At 52.8% G+C, this 23597-nt stretch overlaps 2 protein-coding genes across 2 annotated transcripts in view; one reads left to right on the plus strand and one right to left on the minus strand.

Moving 5' to 3' along the window:
- FAM83G (family with sequence similarity 83 member G) overlaps nt 1-7464 on the minus strand; it is a 32270-nt gene extending 24806 nt beyond the window's left edge. The window contains exon 1 of the mRNA XM_007941470.1: nt 6943-7464. Coding sequence (XP_007939661.1) covers nt 6943-7464 — 522 coding nt within the window. The remainder of the gene's footprint in view (nt 1-6942) is intronic.
- Nucleotides 1-23489, plus strand: part of SLC5A10 (solute carrier family 5 member 10) — a 92265-nt gene extending 68776 nt beyond the window's left edge. The window contains exons 10-15 of the mRNA XM_007941472.1: nt 16315-16422; nt 18824-18974; nt 22451-22619; nt 22775-22990; nt 23216-23273; nt 23383-23489. Coding sequence (XP_007939663.1) covers nt 16315-16422; nt 18824-18974; nt 22451-22619; nt 22775-22990; nt 23216-23273; nt 23383-23489 — 809 coding nt within the window. The remainder of the gene's footprint in view (nt 1-16314; nt 16423-18823; nt 18975-22450; nt 22620-22774; nt 22991-23215; nt 23274-23382) is intronic.
- Nucleotides 23490-23597: the final 108 nt, after the last annotated feature.

Genomic DNA, 23597 nt, shown 5'->3' on the forward strand with positions numbered 1-23597 from the left:
GAACTCCTTTCCTACCCCATAACCCCTTCTGCCAGCAGCAGGCTGGGGCAGATCTGGCTGTAGTGCCTCAGTTCTCCTGTGTTCATACCATGGCCCTCTCCCCTCTCCCCCATGGCTAGTGGTGCTGGCAAAATAATAGGAAGGTTCTTTGGAAGTTAGGGAGGCTTCCTGGGATCCCTGGAGCAGGCACCAGAGTGCTGGCACCACTGTGGGCGGTGCTCCCCGCCAGCTCCTGGCACTCTCCAAACCAGTTTGCCCATCTTCTTCCTCTGAAGACCTGTCACTGAGCAAGGATTAGTTTATGTAACAGCCTTGTCCTGTCCTCCCAGAGTAAATGGGGAGGGTGCCTGTGTACATGGTAAGGAATGCTGACCCAAGCCAGAGTGAGAACTAGGCCAAATGCCAACTTTTTGACACACATATGGCCTTTTCCAGGTACCAAGAAGGGTAAGGATGGCCACTTTCATTTCACAGAGGGGAGTCACTGTCAGCTGGCAGCAAAGGCCTCTTGCTCCCAGGCTCCTGTCCCAGGTAGAAGACCCTGTATACATTCTTGCTATGACTCCACCCACCACTCCTAGATCCTACCTTGGCTCCTGAGACCTGACCATCAGTACTGCCTAGAAGGTAAATGCCCCTGGACCTCTTGCCTCAGTCACTCTACTCATCCCTGGGTGGCCTAAGGCAGATAGATCACTTCTCCACTCTATGCCTCAGTTTCTCTTGTCAGTGAAATTGGCATTTGGATTAAATGACCTGCAAGGCCCTTTTCCCCTCCAACATACATTGGTTCTATGAAAACCTTCTCCACCTTATTAACATGGAAGCCTCACTAAGGCCGAGGCTCATGGCATCTGACAAACGCTGCAGCAGCTGGAGCCAAGAAGCATACTGGTCACACCTAGAGCCATCTGCCCAGGAGGGCCCAGCCCCCAAGATAGACACTGTGCCTCTACCACTCAGGAATGCTGCTGAAACAAGGAGCTTGGGGAAAGGCCATCAGTGACCAAGGCTACACCTGTGCATGAAGCAAGAGGATATGATCCCTCCCTCTGCCTGTCAGTCCCAAGGGCCTCAAATCCTCTGAGCACAGAAGCCAGACAGCAAGACCATCTAGTCAGGGAATGGCACAAGCAGAGAACTTCCAACCTGGGAAATCTCAGGATCATAGATTCAAAAGCCTCTAAAATCTCACAGTCCAAACATTACTGACATTGAGATGTTCACCCCCAGAAGACCAGGCCTGGACAGGACTTGCTCAAGGTCAGAGTGAGCCAGGGCATGGTTGAAACCCCCGGATCACCAGATGTCCTCTATACCCCTTTCCACTACTTGAATGCTTCTCAGGACACAGAGCTCACCATTTCTCAACCCAGACTACTTCCAGAGAGGCTCTCAGGAGACGGGCAAGGACAAAGAGAGAAGGAAGAAGGATGAGAACTGGCATTACTAAATGTCAGCTACATGCTGGATGCTATGATGAGTGCTTTAGGTACCTCTTTTTTTCTATTTAAACCTCATCACAACTTTATAAGACAGGCATTAGCCTCAGTTCGGCACTAAGGAAAAAGAATTACCTTAGAAAGGCAAAGTGACCAGGATAGCCACAGATAGATAAGCAGGAGAGTGGGGCTCAGTCCTGGGTCCCTGTGGTGCTAAAGCCCAGCCTCCCATCATACCTGGGAAGGTCCCTAAGCCTGGGGATCATTTTGGTTCACACAGGAGGCTAATGCAGCCCATTCATTATGAGACTGGGGCCAGTGACCAGGCTGTAGGGCATGATACACTTGCCAGTCACAATGAACATGGTGGAGTGCAGTGAGTGTTGGACCCAAAAGGGCTGATGTTCTCCTGGCAGGGCTGCCCCCTCCACTTTCCTTAAAACTCTCCATTAGGATGTAAACACCATCAGGTAGGAAGCCTTTGGAGGCAGGAACCAGCTTGGGATGGGATGATATTATCTGAATGTTCCCACCCTGACAGGTGAGGGAGGGCCTGGGGCTGGGGCTGGATTCTGTCAGGGCAGGCTGGGGCAACTCCCATCCTGTGCACAGGCCTATGGGCCACACACCCCTTGTGGGTTCTGTGCCTGAAGACAGCTGACTGGGCCACCTCTCAGGTCTCTCGCACTATTGGGGGCTGTTCTGGGCCACTGGCTGAGGGGTGGAGTGAGGGCCCACTCGTGTTCCCCAGGAAGGGCTGCAGGTACTGGCAGTGGCTCCCATGGTAGGCATGCCATGGTCCGTCTTCTCCCCACCAGAGAGCCTGCTGTCTGGAAGCCTTGTGAAAACACTTTTACTATATTAGTCTGGTGGTGTAGTGGTTAAGGCATTTGGTTGCTAACCAAAAGGTTGTGGTTAAAACCCACCAGCTGCTCCGTGGAAGAAAGATGGGGAAATCTCCTTCCATAAAGATTTACAGGCCAGGAGGAGGCACGGCTGTCCAATTAAAAGGCAGGGCTCAGAAGGAATAGCCAAGTGCTTTTCCAAGGAAGTGTGTGCGTGTAGGGGGTTCCAGGGCCTGTAGAGCTAGGTTCTGGTCCAGGCTCTACCAGTTACCAGCTTTGTGACCTTGGGCAAGTTATCCACCCTCTCTGAGCCCCACCAAGCCTTAGTATCCTCATCTGTACAATGGTGACAACACCCACTTTATAGAGTTGTTATGAGGATTCAACAATGCAGGTAAAGTGCCTTCTCAGCATCTGGCATACTGCTGTCATTTAATAAATGCCTCATTAAACTGTTTTTATTCTCTTAGAGCCAAGCAACCAGTCAGGACTTCAATGTGTCAAGGCAGGGCCCTGACAGCAAAGATGTGGGCTTACCAGGCTCTCTGAAACCAGGGTTCAGGAGGCCCTTCTTAGCAGTGTCGCTTTGGGCCAGAAATACTTCTCTGGGTGTCCATTCCCAGGTGCCTTAGGCTGCTCACCAGAAGGCTGGTGGTTCAAACCCACCAGCCGCTCCTTGGAAGGAAGATTGGGCAATCTACTTCCATAGCGATACTGCCTTGGAAACACCAAAGGGTCACTATGAGTCAGATCTGACTTGATGGCAGTGAGTTTGGTTTTTGGTGTTTTGACTGGCTGGTAGGCATGATATTTGGGTTCTAGTCCCACTTGGAGTAGGGGGCCTACCAGGGGCTGCTAGGGGTCTTGTCCCATGTTGTGAGAGTGGGAGAGGTCTCAGCATCTGGGGGAAGAGCAACTTGCTAAGACATCTCTACCCTTTTCCTGCTGTGGCAGCCCCTCCCCAGCAGAGCCTCACCTCTCTCTCTGCCTGGAGGCGGCTACTGCTACAGGAGCCAGACTAGGCTCAGTGCTCCCAGGCATGACACTACAGGCCCAGCCTCTGGTATGTAGCTGGAACCCCCCAGCAGGATTTTCCCCAGATAAATCACCAGCATACAGGGCCTGGGGGAGGGGAGGCAACCAGCACTAGCTGGAGAAGCAGGCAAGTGGGAAGGAGTCTGGATCAGACAAGCAGTGGCCTTCCATTTCAGAGAGCTGGGCTAGATGGTGGCTCAGAGAGGTCAAGCTGCCTGCTCAGGGCCACATAGCCAGTTGGAGTCAGAACCAGGACCTGCCTGTCCCTGGTCTCAGAGAAGTCTAGACCACAGTGCAGCAGGTATCAGAGTGGCAGGGACCCTTCACAGTCTCCAATGCCTGCATCCATTTTACAGATGGGATGACCAGGGCTCAGAGAAGAGCTGAGCTTATTTCAGGTCACACAGCAAGATAAGGGCAGAGCAAGGACCTGACCCCAGCACTCTTGGCTCCTCTTGCTCACATCCATTAATTTGAGTAATTTAGGGATGGGTAGACGTGGTAGCAGTCGTGATGGGAACATAGCCCCTTCTGGCAGCTGAGTTGGGGTAGCTGAGAGGTACTTTGTCACTTCTCTGCCCCAGGGTCTTCCGGTCATGCCATCATGCCAACACAAGGCAGGGTGAGGAGCTGTGAGGCTGCCCCTGACTCGACACCAGCAACCAGTCCAATGCCCTAGTAGGGAAGGACCAGTTCGTTGAGGTCAGGGAGGGCTTGGACAACAGAGTCCCCATTCTGGGCTTCAGGGAGGACATTCTGCCTGTACTGGCACTCAGGACAAGAGGAGGGAGGAATAAGTGGGGCAAGGGGATGAGGGGTGACTCAGGAGGAGAGGTAAGGCAGGGGGAGCTCCCGCGCAGACAGGTGGGTGAACAGGTGTGGGCGGGTAAGCAAGCAAAGCACCCCGTCAGCATTTGTCAGAGCATAGGCCCAGCCCTGCGAGCCTAGTAAGCAACCAGATGGGGGAGTTGGGGTGACTACAGTGGCCTGGGTCAGCTGTGTACTGCCAGGGGCCAGGTAGAAGGCCCAGAGTTTAAGGGCAACACAGGCCGGTTCCTGCCTCTCCACCTAGGAATGAGTTGGGTGCCCTCTGGGCTGGGACTAACCAGTTGGGCCTCAGTTTCTACCTCTGAAAAATGGGGCAAATAATGCTTCTTGAGATTATAAAGTGCTAAGCACTCAGTAAATAGCAGCTAGTGTTATTAGAGCCCACCCACGCACACAATGACAGCCACAGGTCCCCAGAGGCCCTAGGATGGATATGACAGGGAAACATGTGAGGGCTTGGCTTACCAACAGGCTGGTGTTCTTGAGCACACCACACTCCTCTGCGCCTCAGTGTCCCAATGTGTAAGACAAGTTGCCTGGCCTCTGTCCCCTCTGACTGACCCTAATTTGACCAGGCCTTTCGGACTCCCCACAGGAGCATTGCTGTCTAGGGATGGGTACCATCCTAAGAGGTGGTGGTGGTGGTGGTGTTGTTGTTTGCCTTTGAGTCGGCCCCGACTCATAGCGACCCCTCCTTGGGTTTCCGAGGCAGTATCACTACGGAAGTAGGATTGCCCAACCTTCCTTCCTAAGAGGTAGGGAACAGAAAAGGGCAGTGGCCACCTGCCAGGGAGGCTGCAGGAGGCCCCGACTGAAGCTCCCAGCAGGCCTGGGTTCAAATCTGGGATCTACTTTTCTTGGCTACGTGGCTTAGACACTGACAACCTTGTGGAGCTTTTGTGGGAAGCAAATGAGGTTAAGGGGGCCCAAGGAACTGTATAGCACAGTTGGGCCTGGGCTCTGGGCAGAGCTGTGTGTGGGAGAAGGCAGCAGGGGGAGGCCACAAGGACACAGTCTGGCCCTAGGCATCCCTATCTGGCTCCATCACTAGGTTAGGCCGTCTATCTTTCTGTCTGGGGAGATTAGACCTTTCTGCTGTTCCTAGCGCAAACTGGCATCTGGTGTCTGCCTCCTTCCTACTGCTGGTGGGACGATGATGGAGGAAGGGGAGCCCTGGCATAGCAGGTCATACCCACACAAAGTCTGTTTCCCCATTTTTAAAATAGGAGTAGAAGTTAGATAATGGGATCCCAGCAGGTCCTCCCAGGGAACTGGGTTCTACAACCTCAAGCTGGAGCCATTCCCCACCAAGCCCTGACATCAGCAGTGCCCTCCTACCATATAGCAGGTGTGGGGCAGGTTATGCAACCTGAAAACTATGAAACTTCCCTTCCTCCTCCTCACTCTCATCACCTGATTCCACCGTCACAACAGTTCAAAGACACAGCTTTTATATTCATTGCCCCCAGTTATCAGACCAGAAAACCGAAGCCTCAAAGCTGCCTGGGGTGGCCAGCAAGTTGGGAGAGGGGCAGGCTGAGAGCCAGGCTCCCTGATCTTAGCTATCTGACTCATCCAGCCCCTCTTGGGAAAGGGACTCGACCTCTCCAGAAACCTGGCCATGGCTACCTTGTCAGCTCCTGACCCACTTGTGGTTTCTCAGCCTAAGAGCTCCCTTAGGCCCTGTCAGTTTGCAGGGTGGGCCACACAGCAAGTCACTGCCCCATCTGGGCCTGAGTAAGACTCAGTTTGGGAATATGTTGCCCTACAACCTGAGTCCAGGACAGACACTGTTAATCAATCACAACTGTCTACTGACCCCATACCTGGCTCCAGAATCCTTTCCAACACAGATGTGCTTTGAAACCATGATACCATGACAAGACACTGTTCTGCAGAAGCACTTGCTCAGCCTGGCTGTCTCTGCAAGTGATGAGCACCCTGTCACAGAATGTGTGCCAGGGTGTCAGCAGAGAACAGCTACCCACCCTCAGGGCACTGTGGTGGGTCCCTCACAGCCTGGCAGGAGTTGTGAAGGGGATGTCCACACAGTGCTTCGTTGAGGTCCTTCCCAACGGTGAAATTCAACCCAGGTGGACAATACCTGGCTGCACTCCCTCTGCTTCCACTGCTGAGGACCATGCCACACTTGCACCTTGTATCCCAGCCTGGAAAAGTCTTGCTGTTGCAAAGCTCACAGAAAAGCTCAGAGAGGGTAAGCAACTGGCTCTCAGTCACCCAGTACACCCAGGAAGAGCCAAATTTAAACTAGGACCTCCAGGCCAGCCTCAGAGGAACTCAAGCCTCTTCTCAATCTCCATGACTACCACCCCCGCACCTCACCCCGCCCCAGGACTCTCTCTAAACCAACAGAAGGAACACTAGAGAGCTCATAGGGTGTGTGTGAGCTTCCTATTTCTCAGGGGGTCAATCAGAGCCATCTCATAGAAGATGAGAGAGAGAAGCAGCCTCAATTTCTTCCTAGCCCACCCAGTTGCAGCACCTTTCTCTGGGAATTTGCTCATCAGGTCTGGGGAAAACAGATTCTCCCCTACACAATGCATGAAAGCCTTCTGAGACAGGGGCAGCCCACTGTCAACCTCCAGTGGACCCAATCACTCTGCTTCTCTGCAAAAGAACTGAGAAGCCCCATAAAGCTGAGAAGAACTCTTCTCCAGGAAGGTCTATGGGACCTTGGGCACAGTTCTGGGGACCCGTGCTGGCCTCCAAGTTAAGAGAGCACCGAGACTGAGATGTCTGGGGGCCAGACAGTTGGCCCAGCACTTGCTCACCTTCTGGGCTTGGCTGATCATCTTGCGCACCACCTCCTTGATGTGAGTCTGCCCATCGATAGGAGGCTGCATGTAGACGCTGGCCCGCGTCACACCACGGTAGGCGATGGTGTCTGGCCAGCCCAGGTCCAGCTGGGGGATGGAGCGGTCCGACTTCTGGGGCCAGTACTCCAGTGAGGGTAGCGGTTCGGTCGCCGTGGGGGCATCGCCGCCCACCTCGCTGGCCCCCTCGCGCTCACCGCTGGCGTCCTCCGGCCTCCGAAGCCCGCCAGCGCCCCGCGGGTCCTCGGAGCCAGGGTCATACACCTCAATGGTCTCCAGGATGCGCTGGAGCTCCAACTCCGAGAGGAAGTCGCGGATGTTCTCTCGCTTCAGCACCTCGTAGAATGCTTCGGGGCCGCGGGCCGCCAGGGCCTCCAGGGCCAGCCGCTGCTCCTCGCTGTAGAAGAACTCGGGCTTGGACTCGCTGGAGCGCCAGTTCACGTGGCTGTCGTCTAGACACTGCACCTGGGAGAAGGCCATGGTACCACCTGTCTGGCGCTTCTGTAAGGGGTTAGTGGGGGACAAGAGAGCCTGACGGGTAGGATCCTAGTTCTAGGCTCCGGCCGGAGAGCACGGCAAGCTCTAGGGCCCTGCCGCCGTCTCTGAGCCTCTGTCCATGGAGCCTGTGAAGGGAAACCAGGTGAGCGGGACAGGTCAGAGGGCGGGGCCAGGGACGGAAGGAGTTGGGGGAGGGGCGGGGCTGAGGGTCAAGGCGGGAAGAAAAGAGTCGAAGTCTGAACTGGGCTGCGGAACACAGTGGGGAGCGGGGCGGGGCTGAGGGAAAGGGCCGGCACGCCCAAGGCGGGGTACGTGGATCAGTCGGGGATCTCTGTACTATAGTTCTCTGGAGCCGCCCGAATTCCTAAGCGACTTCTGGTTGGACCAGGGCAGACTCCGAACTTCTCAAAAGTTCCCCAAGCTGGGAGGCAGGAGCTCCCGATGAGCTTCGCTGCTCTGAGGGGGCTCGCATTCCGGTAGCTGGAGGAAGGGAGGGATCTCAAGCACCGGGTCCTGGGAGTCGGCAATTTGTGGACCTTTCGGGGAACAGCTGGGATTCCGGAGGGTTCTGGGCGGAAGGAAGGGCGGCGGCGGAGTCCGGGCTAGCGGCGGCGCGGGCCAACTCGCTTACCGACAGGGGGGCGGAGAGGCTGTCGAGGACGCAGAGGCGACGGTGACTCAGAGCCGCCCCGCCCGCTACCTGCGTTCACGTGCCGCCTGGGCGGGGCCGGAAGCTGATTCACCCCCAGCAAATACCCTCAGACACCCGGCCGGCGCGCCGCCAGGCCTTCGCGGGCCGCAACCTGTGTCTGAGTTCTGAAAAGCCAAGGGGCAAACTAAGGCGGAGAGCTCTTGGTAGCCCTACAGCCCCAAGAGGGAGTGTTCTCCCCGAGGTCACACGGCGAGTTAACAGCCTTGGTCCCCTCTTCTCCAGGCCCTGTTAGTGATCCTTGAAGTCTTAGAGGGGTATAAAGATGTGCATCTGTCCTGTTGGGGTAACAGGGTGGGGCACTGGGCTGGGAGCTCCTGAGGCAGCGGTATGTCAAAGTCTAGCCCCACAGGTGGGTTGTCCTGTTGGAGGTCACTAGGGGCTGGTCCTGCGCTGCTGAGCATAGTTCCACGTGAACGGAGGCTGGGGACAGGCCTGGCTTTCTGTTCTGCGTCTTCAGGGCTTGGGACCCTGGTTATAGGCAGTGTGGGGGCCACATCTGAAGGTAGGCTGCAAGGGTGGGGACAGCAAAGCCCATTAAACCTCACCCGAGAAGTGGTCCCCACCCTGTCTTTGCATGCCTCAGCTGTCTGCCAGACGCCTGGCCAGCCCTTTTCTCTCACCCCCTACCTGTCCCTGGATCGCCCAGAACTGGGGGGAGAAAGGGGTGAGGACACTCCTTTGTACTATTGAAAGCTGGCTGGGGACATTTCTAGTCCTTATTCCCATGAACCCCCTCCCCCAGGTTTGAGCTGGAGTTGGACCCTCCTCACCTTTCATGGGTCCAGCAGCCTCCAGTCCACCTCTGACCTCTTCTCCCATGATCATTAACTTCCCTCTCTCCTACCCCCACATTTCTGTGCCTCCACCAGTGACCTCTTAAGCCTCAAACCAACAGCCCCCATCTTGACCCCCGGGTGTCTCTAACCCTTGCAAGGTACATCTACTAATCATCTCCTGTCCACAAACAGTGAGGAGAGTTGATTGCAGAGGGTGAGCCCTGGACTGGGAATCCTGAAGCTTGATTTATGGCCCCTCTTGTCTGAAGACCCTCACTGAGCTTCAGTTTCTTCTGTTCTCACCACTGTGCAAGAGGCCCCAAGACTCACGAAGGGAGCCCTGGCTCTTAGTGCTGAAAGGGCTCTGGCCTATCTACCTCTGCAGTTATCTGCTAAGTTACACACACACACACACACACACACTACACACACATACACACACGATGGGGAAGTCTCATGTATCTCTTTACTCTTCACTCATTCTCTCCCAATGGTAACATCTTGCATGACTACATAACAAGTATTACAGCCAGGAAACTGACATTAGTACAACTCAATGCTTATTCGGATAAGCTTATACCAGTTTACATGCACCCGTGTGTGTGTGTGGTTCTATGTCATTTTATCTTGTGTGTGCATTTGTGTCACTACTTCACAATCAAGATACAGAACTATTTTAACATCACAGAAATCTCCTTTTTGCTACCTTTTTATAGCCATACTCCACCTCTCCTCCCCCTACCATTCCTCAGGCAACAGCTAATTTGTTTTCTATCAGTAGAATTTTAAGAATGTTCTATAAATGGAACACAGTATACACTCTTTTGGAATGAGGGCTGTGAGATTCAGTGGTAGAGTTCTCGCCTTTCATGCAGGAGACCCACGTTGGATTCCCTACCAATGCACCTCATGTGTAGCCACCACTCTCTTCAGCGGAGGCTTGCCTGCTGCTGTGATACTGAACAGGTTTCAGCAGAGTTTCCAAATTAAGATGGACCAGGAAGAAAGGCCTGGGAATCTCCTTCTGAAAATCAGCCAGTGAAAACCCTGTGGATCACAACAATCTGATCCTGTTGCAAATGGGGTCACCATGAGTCTGGGCTGACTAAATGGCAGCTAACAACGTTCTTTTGAAATGGACTTTTTTCACTCAGCATAATTGTCTGGAGATTAACCCAGGCTGTAGCATGTATCAATAGTTTGTTCCTTTTTTTTTTTTTTTTTTCCCATGAAGACCTTTCCATGGTACAAATGGTTTGCACTTGACTACTAACCTCGGAAGGAAGGTTAGGCAATCTACTTCCGTAGTGATACTGCCTCGGCAACCCAAGGAGGGGTCGCTATGAGTTGGGCCGACTCAACGGCACACAACAACAACTAACCTAAATGTTGGTGGTTCAAACCCACCTTAGTGGTGCCATGGAAGAAATGTTTGGCAATCTGCTTCTGTAAAGATTACAGCCAAAAAACCCCTATGGAGAGTTCTACTCTGTCACACATAGGATCATCATGAGTTGGAATTGACCTAATGGCAACAGGTTTAAAATTACTTGGTGTGGATATTTTATATTTTATTTATCCATTCACCTATTGAAGGACATTTGGGTTGTTTCCAGTTTGGGACTTTTACAAATAAAGCTGGGAACATTCATTTACAAGTTTTTGTGTCCAGCAAAATGAAGACTAATGTCTTCATTTCTCTGGGATAAATATATAAGAGTACAATGCTGGATTGTAGGATAGTTGCATGTTTAATTTGTTATGAAGCTGCCAAACTGTTTTCTAGCATGTCTACCATTTTACATTGCCACCAACAGGGTACAAGTGATTCAATTTTTTTGCATCTTTGCCAACATTCCTTGGTGTTGTCACTAATTTTTATTTTAGTCATTCTGATAGGGATGCAATAATATCTCATTGTGGTTTGAACTTGCATTTTCCTGATGGCTAATGACACTGAACATTTCTTCATGTACTTATTTGCTATCTGTATATCTTCTTCAGTGAAATGTCTTTTGCTCATTTTCTAGTTGGTTTATTTTTTAAAAAAAACTGTTAAGTTTTGAGAGTTCTTTATATATTCTAGATAAAAGCCTTTGTCCCTAATGTTGTTTGCAGATATTTTTTCCTAGTCTGTAGCTTGTCTTTTCATCCCATTCACAGGGTCTTATGAAGAGCAACGTTTTTATTCTTAGGAGTTTATCAGTTTCTCTTTTTGTGTATTGTGCTTTGTGTCAAGTCTAACTCTTTGCCCAGTCTTAGGTCCTGAGGATTTTCTCCTATGTCTGAGGCTGAGTTTTCTAGAGAAGCAAAACCAGTGAAGCTTATGTATGCATATATGTACCAGAAAACTCACTGCCATTGGGTTGATTCCAACTCATACTGACCCACATTGGGTTTCCAAGGCTGTAAATCTTATGGCAGTGGATTGCCTCATCGTCTACCTGTGGAGGAGCAGATGGGTTTGAACCACTGACTTTCTGGGTAGCAGCCAAATGCCTTACCCATTACACCACCAGAGCTCTTCGTATTTGTGTATGTATATGTATATACATATATGCATGTGTATGTATGTACATATACGGACGTACATATGTACACATGCATATTTGTATGTATAAACCAAAAGTTTAAGTACATATATTTATGTATATGTACACATACATAGAGATTTATCTTAAGGAAATGACTCTTGAGGTTGTAGAAGCTAGCAAGTCCCAAATCTGTGGGTTAGACGTCAGGCTGGAGGCTTCTCCTGACTTCCTGACTCATATAGCTGTAGGAGCTGACAAACCCAAGATCCATGGGTAAGACAACAGGCTGCTAGCTCACAGGCTGTGGAGGCTAATAATCCAAGACCAGCATGAAATATAGAAGGTTACTGGTTCAAGTCCAAAGAACAGTGGTCAGATGATAATGGGCCAAATACAAGATCCATATCAAGCAAAAAGGCAGGGAACTTTGCCAGAACATCCATAGGAATGTTTCCCAAGGAATAAAAACCAAACCAAACCAAACTCACTGCCATCGGGTCAATTCCAACTCATAATGACCCCGTTTGGATTTCCAAGGTGGTGTAAATCTCTACAGAAGTACACTGCCCAGTCTTCCTTCCCCAGAGTGGCTGGTGGGTTTGAACTGCCAACCTTCTGGTTAACCATCAAGGCATTAGGCATTATGCCACCAGATCTCCCTTTCAATTTTTCCTTGTTTAATGCAGACCTCACCATGGAGGTGATTATATTGTATCAGATCTCATCATGGGGGATGACTACATCATAACTGCAAAACTATTGAAAATCATAGCCCAGCCAAGTTGATAAACAACTTTAACCTATTTAAATGTTTCCTAAATGTTTGATAGTTTTACATTTAAATCTGTGTCATTTTGAGTTCCTTTTTGTATAAGGTGTGAAGTTTGTGTCATGGTTTATTTTTTGCCCATGGATGTCCCCAGAAGGGTTTCTAAAAAAAAAAAGCTTAATATCACTCAGATCACACAGCCAGGGATGAGGAGAGCTTGCTCAATCCTAAGTCTGTACCTTTTTCCTGCTCCCAACTTTAACTTTGTTGCCTGGGCTGGTCCTCAAGGATGGACCAGGGCTGGTTGGAGAGTGTGGAACATCTGACCACCTCTAAAGGGGTGTGTCCAGTGGCCTCCTTGGGAAAGTGTCATTCAATCAGTTAACAAACACTGACAGAGGCCACCATGCCTTGGCCTGTGTTGGGCACTGCTGAGGCCCAGGCCTTTTACTTCTCCATCGTTGTGTCTGATGGGGAAGGCAGGACAGACACAGGGCCTGTGGAGCCCAGACATCCATAGTGAGTATGAGCTCCATAAGTTTATGAAGAAAGGAAGGGAGTTGCAGGGGATAGAGCAGCACACAGAAGCCAAGATGTGTCCAAGAGAGAGCCTGGGCACCAGAGGTGTGGCTGAACGCGGTGAGGGGTGGTAAAGTGTGCAGATGGCCTTGAATGACACATTAATAAAGGCCTTGTGATTTCTCCAGCTGGGGATAGAGCTCTGGAGAAGGGTTGGGAGAAGGGGATAGGTAGGTAGTGTGTGCAGACTATGGTTTTAGAGTTCCCTCTGCTGGCTCGCAGGGTGGGTGGGTTAGAAAGGAGAAGGTGGGCAACAGAAACCAGCAAGGAAATGGTATATCTCCACCCTGTAGCCAAGCACAGTGGCCTACCTGTTGGCACGTGGTCTCAAAGGACCTGTGGGCAAGGACAGGGGCAGCTCCCAGGTCTGGGTGTAGGCCCTGGCTGGGTGCAGGTGCTCATGCAAAAATGGAGTTCAGTGGGATGAGGGGTTGGGGTGGTCAACCCTGCTGAAGCTGGTGCTCTGGTAAATGCAGAAGCCCTTGCCTGGTTCCCTGGCACCCCTGGCCCTGGCACTGCTTACCTCTGAGTTGGCATATTAGGGGGAGAAGTTGTTCTTATTTTTGCCATTCAATACGAACTCTATGGCAGGCCAGCAGTGCCCAGAGGACATCACTGAGGCCTGAGAGGCTGGAACAGGCTGAATAAATTGGGGGAGAGTCTACTGACTCAGGGTTTCTGAGCCATTATGTGTCTATGACTTCTTGTCTGTCTCTCCCAGGACAGCTGGGTCTTCCAAGAGCTAGAGCCAGCCAGTCCAGGCCCAGAACCCACCACTTGCCCTCTGATTGCTGGACCCCATTGGCCTCAGAGTCCTGCCACAGGGCCTCCTGCTGTGTTCTGGCCCAGCTATGCCCTTTCTGGCCCTGAATTTCTTCATCTGCAAAACTAGTGGGGGTAGAGGTGGTCTGATAGAGCAACCAGATCAGACTGTGCCTGAACTCCTTCAAGATGCTTTCTAGGATCCTTTCTTTCCTCCTCTCCTCCAGTGCTTTCCCCACCCACCACCATTCACTCACTTACTCATTCATTCATACAGCAAATGCTCACACAATATCTCCTTTGGGTCCAGCCCTGGGCTGGGTGATACTGGACTCTGAAATGATTCAAACCCAGTGTCTGCCCTTGGGGAGCTCCTGGTCTGGTGGGGGAGTAGAATATGTAAACAAACCGTTGTGATTCAGTCCTTGGCTGTAAAGGGGGCTGTGGGAGCCCTAGAGAGGAAGTTGCTACTGCCTGGAGGGTGGGTGGGAAGGCCTCAGAGGACAAATCCTCTGCAATGGGGCTTGAAGCAGGAGGTAAACAAGAGAGAGGTTGGGTGTTAAATGGGAACTGCACACAAGGAGGAGGGGACAGCCTCTGTAAAGGCAAGGAGGCGTAAGAGTACTAGGTGTGTATGAGAAAATAGAAGCAGGTCAGGTTGGCTGGCACATGGGTGCCAGAACAGGAGGTAGCTAGAAGCAGTTATCAAGGACCTTGAATGCCTTTGGAAAGGACTTTTCTTTCAGGATGCCGGCTCCAGGGGTGGGGGTGGGGATGAGGTTCCTGAGAAGACAGTGGCATAATCAAAGCTGTGACTTTGAAAGCTAATAGCCATGAAGGATGGTTGGAGAGGATGAAAAGGGACCAGTGAGGAGCTGGTCACAGATTGTACAAGAAGTCTGGGAGCTGGGGCCTGCACTGGGGGCAGAGAGAAGCCCTGGGCTTATAGACTGGCTGGAGGTTGGAGGGAGGAGGGAGCATGAGGCCACCACTGGGCAGCCCTGACTGTGACCACTGAGCAGGAGGTGCCTGAGGGTAACAGCACATCCTTGAGACTGGAGCTTGAGAGTGGGTTGGGGTGGGAGGTGGTGGTGGATGGTGCTGCCAGCCTGGAAGCAGGGTCTGTGACTGCAACCCCAGTGGGATGGGGTTTAGGGAGACCTTTCAGAGGGGTGCTTAGAGAGGGGGAGTACTAAAACAATGCAGTGCTTGGTCTGCACAGGGAGCAGCTAGTCACAGAGTGTTGATGCCTGCCATATGTGGCCTCACAGCCTAGATGGGCCACTTGTATCTGCAGTGTCCCCATGCCTGCTGATTCTGGAGTGGAGGATGGAGCAGGCTGTTTCTGAGTTGTCCCTCTCACTGCCAGGTCCCATTGGTGTTGCCTCCTGTGGCACCTTCTGGACATCCCAGGAGAGTGGTGCCAACAGCTTTTAGAAAACATTTCATGAGAGGAAAAGTGGGCCTGGGGCAGACTCTCTATTTCCTAAATTTTGCTGGTGAGCGAGGCCAAGATTCACTGTGCCTGCCTCAACTGGGAATCTGTGAGTCAAATGCTGGGAGCATGGTCTTATGGGAGCAGCACCGCCCTAGGAATGAGGTGATGGAGGGGGGTGTAGGTACATGGCCTAGGGGTACAGGGCTGGGTTCCTGCCCCAAACAGGGAGAGGCCATAGGTTCTGCTCCAGCAGCTAATTAAAGAGGCTTGGCTTAGGGTCGATCTAGGTGTGGGCCAAGGCCCAGGAAATTCATCAATCCCTCACCATTCAGCTCATCACCAGCATGTGACTGACATGACAATAGACAATGAACATTAAACATGTTCAAGTAATTCCAAGGTTGGAAAAGGATAGAGAGAAGTGACATAGGTGAGGGGACAGAGGGAGCATGGGGTGGTGGGGAAGTGATCTGGGAAAAGCAAGTGCAAAGGTCCGAGATTGGAATGAGGTGGAGGGTTGTAGTACAGAGGGGGGCTGGCATGATGGGGCATGATGATGAGGCAGGAAGGAGATGAGATGGGAGAAGTTGCTGGAGAATGGATGACGGTGGATCTCAGAGGCCACAGAGAAGAGCATCGAGTTTATTCTGAACGACTGGAGGGTTCTGGTCAATGGGTGGCATAACCTGGCTCAGAAAGTCCTCTGGAGGCCAGAAAACACCCCTGGCCTAAAGCTCTGGCTCTAGAGCCACCTTCATGTCTTGGCTGGAGTGTTAGGGATAGGCCCGGGGTGAGGGCAGGAGCATGGAGAAACAGCAGTGATGGCACCCCAGCTTTTGTGTGGTTGTGTCTGGCTCAGTGAGCTGCAGGGATGAGTGACTCAGCAACAACCAAGCAAAGACTAGGAGGAGGCCAACTGCTGGCCTCCGCCCCTCTCTGGCCTCAGTTTTCCCCTGTGGGGAGGATGTCTGGGGCAGAAGAGGAGGAGAGCCCAGTGGGGACTTCTTACCCACACAGGCGTCACACTTTAAGGGAGCCCTCTTGGCCTGGCAGGGTCATGGGAACAGGGAGAAGGATTAGAGATGGAGGATAGCAGGCAGGAAAAGAGACAGGAGGGTGAGGAACCAGAAAGCTCTCCATGGCTCGGACAGCGACACTGAGGCCCAGCAACCAGCCATTTGGGTGGTGACAGAGCAGGTACTCATGTGTGCTGGGAGGGGTGGTGTGGCACAGCATGGGCTCTGAGCCTTCCTTGTTTGCAGATGATGTGGGCTGTGTGGTGCCTTCTGAGTGCCTGCGGGCTTGTGGGGCTGAGATCGGCTGTTCCAACATCGCCTACCCCAAGCTGGTCATAGAACTGATGCCCACAGGTGAGGCTATCTGGGTGGCCCAGCACTGAGGGCAGGTGAGGGAGGCAGAATTTTGGGCCCTGTGAGAGGTGAGGGCCCCAGGGGATTGCAGGGGTCACTCTGGGTCTGGGGTCTGATGTGACACTTGGTCTTGAATAGGATGTTCTGCTCACAGGAAAGAAAAGACATTATGACCATACAGATCACTTGTTTAGCATCCATGTGTTCAGGCCCTGTTCTAAGGGCTTTGCTGTTAGTTGCCATAAGTCATTTCCAATTCATGGTGACCCAAGAGTACATACATAGTAGAACTTAGCTCCATAGAATTTTCAAGGCTGTGACTTTTCTAGAGCAAATCACCAGGTCTTACTTCCAAGGCACCACTGAGTGGGTTCGAACTGCCAACCTTTTGGTTAGTAGTCCACCTAACCTTTCATGTCACCCAGGAACTTCAAGGGTTTTATATGCAATTACCTCACTTACTCTTCTCAAGAGTGCTATTTACTATTAGTATCATCCCCATTTTAAAGATGGGGAAACTGAGACCCAACAATACTGCTTTTGGCTAAGGTCACCTGGCAAGTAAGCTGTAAAGCTGAAGTTTGTACTTGGATGATCCGGCTCTAAGGCCTGCCCCTAGAATCCATGCTTCAACATCTCTCAAGAAAAGGTTGCCCACTTTTCTTACATGCCTCCTATATCCTCCCCGACACCACCCAAAAAACCCAAACTTGCTGCCATCGAGTCGATTCCGACTCATCGCAAACCTCATTGGTTTCCTGAGATGGTGAATCTTTACAGAAGTAGATTGATCCATTTTCCTTCCACGAAGCTGCTGGTGCGTTTGAACTGCTAACTTTCTCATTAGCAGCCAAATGCTTTATCCACTATACCACCAGACCTCCTATGTCCTAGGCCTTATTATAAATTGCTTCTCAATACAGTTTATAATTAGGTAGAATTAGCTCCATTTTATAGATGTCCTCATTGAGACATGGAAAAGGAAAGCAATTTAGTCACACAGAGTGACTAAAAACTCAAACTCAAGTCTGTCTGGCCCCAAAGTCCACTGCTTGTTCTGCAAGGATCAGGGGCTCAAGCCATCCAGCCTGTATCCCCAGGCATGAGCCCCTGCCTTCACCTCAGGCCCTACTGGGTCTAGGGGCGGAGCCATGGAACTGTGTTGGCATTTTCCATGTTTTTCATGCAGCAATAGCCCTGCCAGGCTGGTAGAGGGTGGTGAGTTCCTGTCATAGAGGATGTGCAAACAGGAGCAATGTAGCAGGATAGGTGGATTGTCCTGCCCAAAGCCAAAAGAGGGAGGGACCTCTGCAGTCCCAGGCTCTCATCACGGGATTTGCAGACCCTTGCATTTCCCCTAACCTCCCCTGTGGAAGCTTCCTGTCCTCCAGGTGAACTTGGGGCAAACAGGGTCTTCCCACCTCACACCTGCCCTTCCTTCCTCTTCCTCCTCCTGTAGCACCAAGGCCCAGGCAACACGAGTGTCTGGAGCTGGTCAGATCTTGGTTCTGCTATTTTCTGGTGGAGCTATTTGGGGCACATCGCTTCCCTGCTCTGAGCCTCAGTGTTCTCATTTGCAAATTGGAAATTATGACACCTACTCACCCCTCAACGTTGTTGCTGGGATTAAATTTAATAAGTGCCTGGTGCAAGACTTGGCAACACTGTGAGTTCTCATCTCTGAACATTGCTTTCCCCTTCTGTTCTGGGGAGCCTCCCCTCAGCCCCCAGCACTGACACTCAACAGACAGTGAATCAATGTCCAGAGCCAAAATCCCTCTCTAGGCCTTGAGCTCTCTGTCTGAGAAATTGGTAGAATCAGCACTATTTCAATCTATCTCTCAAGAGAAGGAAGATGGTTCCTCCTGGGACCTTGCATGCCAGGAGAGACTGGGCCACTGGGCGCCAAGGACTGGAACAAGGCATGTGCCTGCCCAGGCCTGACCGCTAAGCAGAGGGCCCTGCCCTGGGCCTTTTCCCTTGCTCCCCTAATAAGGCCTGCTGTGCGTCCCTGGGTACCTCTTATCCCCTCTCTGAGCTTCCATTTTCTTCTCTGTGAAAGAGTTAATAATCATTCCCTCAAATGAGGTCATGGCTGTGAAAGTGCATTGTCAACTGTTAGGTGCTTTAGAAATGAGAGGGCTGACATTAACACCAACAACAACGCTGGTAATTATGGTGATTACTCTTATTGCCAGCAAGCCTCAGGCCCAAGCAGCAGATTCTGAAGGCAGTCTGTCCTTGGCCTCCTTAGCCTCCTGCCTTTGGGTCTCCCCTACTCCACCTCAAATAGCCTACTCCCCTCCCTGCCAGCTCAGACTCAGGTAAGGTACAGATGGTGAGGGGGCCTTTGGGGCGGGGGGACAGACAGGGTCACAACAGCCCCCTCTCCCCACTGCAGGTCTGCGGGGGCTGATGATTGCAGTGATGATGGCTGCACTCATGTCGTCACTGACTTCCATATTCAACAGCAGCAGCACACTCTTCACTATGGACATCTGGCGGCGGCTGCGGCCCAGTGCTGGCGAGCGGGAGCTGCTGCTAGTGGGGCGGTATGGTTGGGTCAGCTGGTAGGGCAATGTGGTCATCAGGTGCTGGGATTCTGGGTGATGAGGCCCTACCAGTAGTAGGCTTTGAGGGATGAGTAGGAGTTTACCAGTTGGAGAAGAGGAGATGCCAGGAAAGAGGAGAGAGAAGCTGAAGTGATCTGTCCATACCATTTCCCAAATTTCTTTTCTGACCACCCCTTTGCAAAGGGCCACGGATCTCTTTGATGCATCTCCTACCCTGGACTGGGCTCCCTTTGCCGGAGCAAGTCACCTCCCACTCCATTCATCCCAGAGATCTCTTTGTCTTCCCTAATCTGAGCCTTTCACCCTCCTGAGGGCCCTGGAGCCAGCACTCAGGCAGTATTGCCCCTCAGTCTTCCATGTTCCTGGCCCCTCTGAGCTCCTGCCCATGCAATGACTCACCCTACTCATTCTAGACTCTGCCCAAGGGCCCTCTCTTTCATGAAGCCCTCCCTGATAGCCCCTGAAGAGGAACAAACCCCTCTCCTCTCTATGCCTTCCTGGGATGATGCCAGATCCCTCCTGCAGCAGATGTGGCCCTTTAGGTCTGACTTTGCTCTTTGACGCCCCTCCTCACCAGTCTGAATGCTCAATATAGTTAGGGGCTGTCTGGTGGTTCATTCCTCTACCTTAGACCCTGGGGCCTAGAACCTTGGAGGCCTCTAGGGGTGAGCTGGGCAATGGTTTCCATCTCCTCTGTGCCTATAGACCCCACTCTGCTCATAGAGGGCTGGCCCTGGTGTTGGTTAGTCAACAGTGCACAAGTGCCCACCCTTGAGTGCTCCCGGTGCTGTCCCAGCCATGTAAAACAGCTGGGCTCTGCTGGGAGGGCCCTGTTGGAACATGCCAGTTGGCAGGTAGTATGAGCTCATTTGCAGGCTCCTCCAGAATAAGGAGCCTCTTGCTCCATCACACAGGATGTTTGTGTGTCCCATGCGTCCAGCACATGGCTCCTGCAGACAGTTCTCTGTCCTCCCCAGTGGCTGGTAGCCCAGGGAACCACCATTCTGTGATCCATGGTGACTTTTAGTCCCTCTTAGGTCCAACATCCTGGCAACTGGGTCCTTGACCCCCACTCCCCTATACTGGTGCCAGGCACTGCTTCCACAAAGGAGCACTGTTCTCTGGACACAGCCCCATCCAGTGTGTGCCTTGGCCTTCTGGATCCTGGTATTGCTCAGTGGCCTTTCACCCCGGCCTCCCAGAAACAAGCTTCTTCCCTGTTCCTTCCCAAGCCCAAGTTCCTGAGCTGGCTCCCACCATGACAGTTCATCCACTCACCCACCACATCACTGACCCTTCTTCACACCTCTTCTGCCAAGCCAAGGCCCCTCACTTCAGGCCCAACTAGCCCCATCTCCAGCCCCTTTGTGGACATGGCATAGGCTGTAGGATGCTGGATGGGTTTCTTTCCCTCTCTGAGTCCCAGTTCCCTTGTCTGCCAGTCCAGTGGAGGAGAAAGGGCAGGGGCTGTTGTTGGGGCGAGTTCAGCTCTACATGAAGCACTAGGGCAGCCCCCAACACCTTCCGCTGCTGAGGTGCCTGCTCAGCCTCTTTCTGCCTAAAGCACCACCATTCAGGCTGTGCTTCCTAAGCCTGTGGGGACTGCTCTCTGGCATTTGTGGGGACAAATGCCTGGCTCCACAAGGAGATGGGCACAGGAGAGGGGAAGCAGAATAAGGCCCAGAATCCCAGGAGGAAGTCATTGAGGAGTAGGGGCATACTGGTAGTCCTGAAGGTCTTGTTAGGGTGAGGGAGACCAGAGTAGCATCCAGGCCTGGGGGACATGGATGACCTCATCTCTGGGGCTCTGATCTCTGCTCACCCAGGCGCTGTGTACCTCCTTCTACACTTTCATTCCCCTCCCCTGCCATTGCCCCCTGTCTTGTTATTTGGACAGCACACAGTACCTTGGGCCTCTTAAAGACCCTGCACTGAGCTGGGAAACATGGACTCAGAGAGAGCTCAGACCCTTTTGCCCTTGAGGGGCTCCCCTATGAGCTTGGCTAAGGTCCAGGAGGACAATGGAAGGGTCACTGATCCTGGTGGTTTTGGGGGTAGGCTACCTGGAGGAGGGGGCTTGTGAGCCTAGACTTGGAGGCATTTAGTGGGGAAGGTGGAGAAGCATTCTAGGCAGAAGGGACAGCCATGCAGAGACTGAGTCTTGAGATGGTCCAGTTAGAGGGTGACATGTGAACAAGGAGGCAAGGGGTAAGACTGAGCTGGACAGCTGGTGGTGACCTGACCATGCAGACTTCAGGGCTATGCTGATTCTGGGGTCTCTGTGGCAGCCTGACTGGGGGCTGATTTGGGAGAGGAGATCCTAGACAGCAGTAAGAAGGGAGGGCCACAGTTAGCCAGGATGGGGGACCTAAGCTGTTGCAGGGAGATGCTGAGTTTGCCTTTGGACAGTGGGTGTGTGTGGAAGGTGGGCAGGATGGGCATAATGGAGCCTGCCCGTGCCTTTGAAGATGGCAGTGCCTCCTTCCCACCCACCTGTCAGGCTATGGGTTAATTAGCCTTAATCAAGTGACATCTCTTTCCTCCACCCTCTCCCTCCAGCCTGGAAGGGAAGAAAGTCAGGCAGGTGGGAAGAAGAACTCACCACAAAAGATATACACCCTCTGCTGTCCCTGTCATTGTGACTGTGGCTCCAGGGTTCCTACTCCTCTCCACTTCAGGGATGAGGGATACTCACTGACCCAGGAAGTAGGGGAAAAAGCACTTAGCCAAGCCCCCTCCTCCCTTGGCCTGACCCTGAGTGCAGGGTGACAGGCTCATCTGCTTCCTTGCCTTGACTCTGAGTGCTGGTAGGGCCCAGGATGATTGTTACAGTTTGGCCCAGCACAGGGTCCTAGGTTCGGGCCCTGGCACCATTTGTTGCAGGAATGAACATGTGAAGTCTGCTATGAGGGCTTTGCTATGAGGACAGGCAGGAGCTGAAAGAAGGAGAGGGGGCTTGGGGTGCAGTAGGGAGCCCAGTTTCTAATCTAAACCCAGGCCCTTCATCAAGCCATGAGCCAGCCTCAAAGAGCTGAAGGGCTGGAAGCCTGGCAGCTGAGGAAGGGGTGTGCTAGTGAGGTCTGGCCTGTCTGGAGGCAGTGGGGCATCTTTCCTTCACTATGCTCACTGAGCACTTGCTCAGGCACAGCTCCTTCCTCCTGGTGCTTGCTGTTGGGAGTGGAGATAGACCACAAACTTTGCCAGTGCAGGTAGGGTGGGTGCCTTGAAGGAGAAGATAAAGGAAGACCCTAGGGAGGACCAGGGGCTGGGCCTGCAGGCAACAGGGAGCTGGGCTTGTCAGTGCACGGGGTGGGCTGGCCAGGCTGGGGTGAGGTACTCCCTTGAGTCAGAGGTGTGTAGCAGGCGACATGGTGGAGAGAATGGCTTGGTGGACAGGAAAGGTTGAGGGGGGTGGAGGAAAGCCTCAAGTGGTCTACAGCCCTGCCCGTCTCCAGGCTGGTCATCGTGGTGCTCATTGGTGTGAGCGTGGCCTGGATCCCCATTCTGCAAGGCTCCAACAGTGGGCAGCTCTTCATCTACATGCAGTCAGTGACAAGCTCCCTGGCCCCCCCAGTGACTGCAGTCTTTGTCTTGGGCATCTTCTGGCAGCGTGCCAATGAACAGGTTTGGAGTAGGGGGTGATAGGCAGGGATGGGACTCTGAGTTGCCTGCCCAGTCAGTGGTGAGGTGTCTCAGCGTCTCCCAATTTGCTCCTGCCTGTGTGTGGAAGGGATCCTAGTCTTCTTCATCTGACCATTGGCTCTGCCTCCCTCTCCCAGGGGGCCTTCTGGGGCCTGATGGTGGGGCTGGCTGTGGGTGCTGGGAGGCTGGTCCTGGAGTTCCTGCACCCGGCACCTCCCTGCGGTGCCCCAGACACGCAGCCAGCTCTTCTCAGAAGCATCCACTACCTGCATTTCGCCATTGTCCTCTTTGCGCTCAGCAGTGCTGCGGTGGTGGCCGGCAGCCTGCTAACTCCAGCACCCCAGGGAGCTCAGGTGAGCTTGCTTGCTCTGGCCCCTGACCTTTGAGCTGCTCATGAGTCATGCCTGTGCTTGACCCTGACCCCTTACCCTAAATGCTCAATTTCTAACTCTGGTCCCATTCTGACCCCAGGTGTTCTCTATTCAGAACTTTCCTAGTACTCCTACCCCTGTCCCTTTTTGAACTCAGCTGCCATCTTTTTGTCACTGACCCCTGACACTGTCTATTCCCCCTTACAGATTGAGAACCTTACCTGGTGGACCCTGCCTCAGGTCCTTCCCTTCAGAGCCAAAGCAGGTCAGTGTTAGACCCTAGATATGCCCTGTCCCCCTCTACCCTGGGACTAGAGGCACCAGGTGTGGGCCTGTCTCTCTCATCCATCCCTCCTCCTCTCTGACTCCTCCAGGTGATGGCCAAACACCCCAGAAGCATGCTTTCTGGGCCCGTGTCTGTGGCTTCAACGCCATTCTCCTTATGTGCATCAACATCTTCTTCTATGCCTACTTTGCATGACACAGCCACCGGGGCAGGCAGCTGGGAGCCTGGCCTCCAGAATTAGGGGCTCCAGAGTGCACAGGGCCATCCCCTTCCCTAAAGAGAGATGAGCCCCTCGAGGCCCAC

The sequence above is a fragment of the Orycteropus afer genome, unplaced genomic scaffold, assembly GCF_000298275.1.
Source record: "Orycteropus afer afer isolate SDZICR_OR568_19922 unplaced genomic scaffold, OryAfe1.0 scaffold00080, whole genome shotgun sequence".
Taxonomy (NCBI): Eukaryota; Metazoa; Chordata; class Mammalia; order Tubulidentata; family Orycteropodidae; genus Orycteropus; species Orycteropus afer.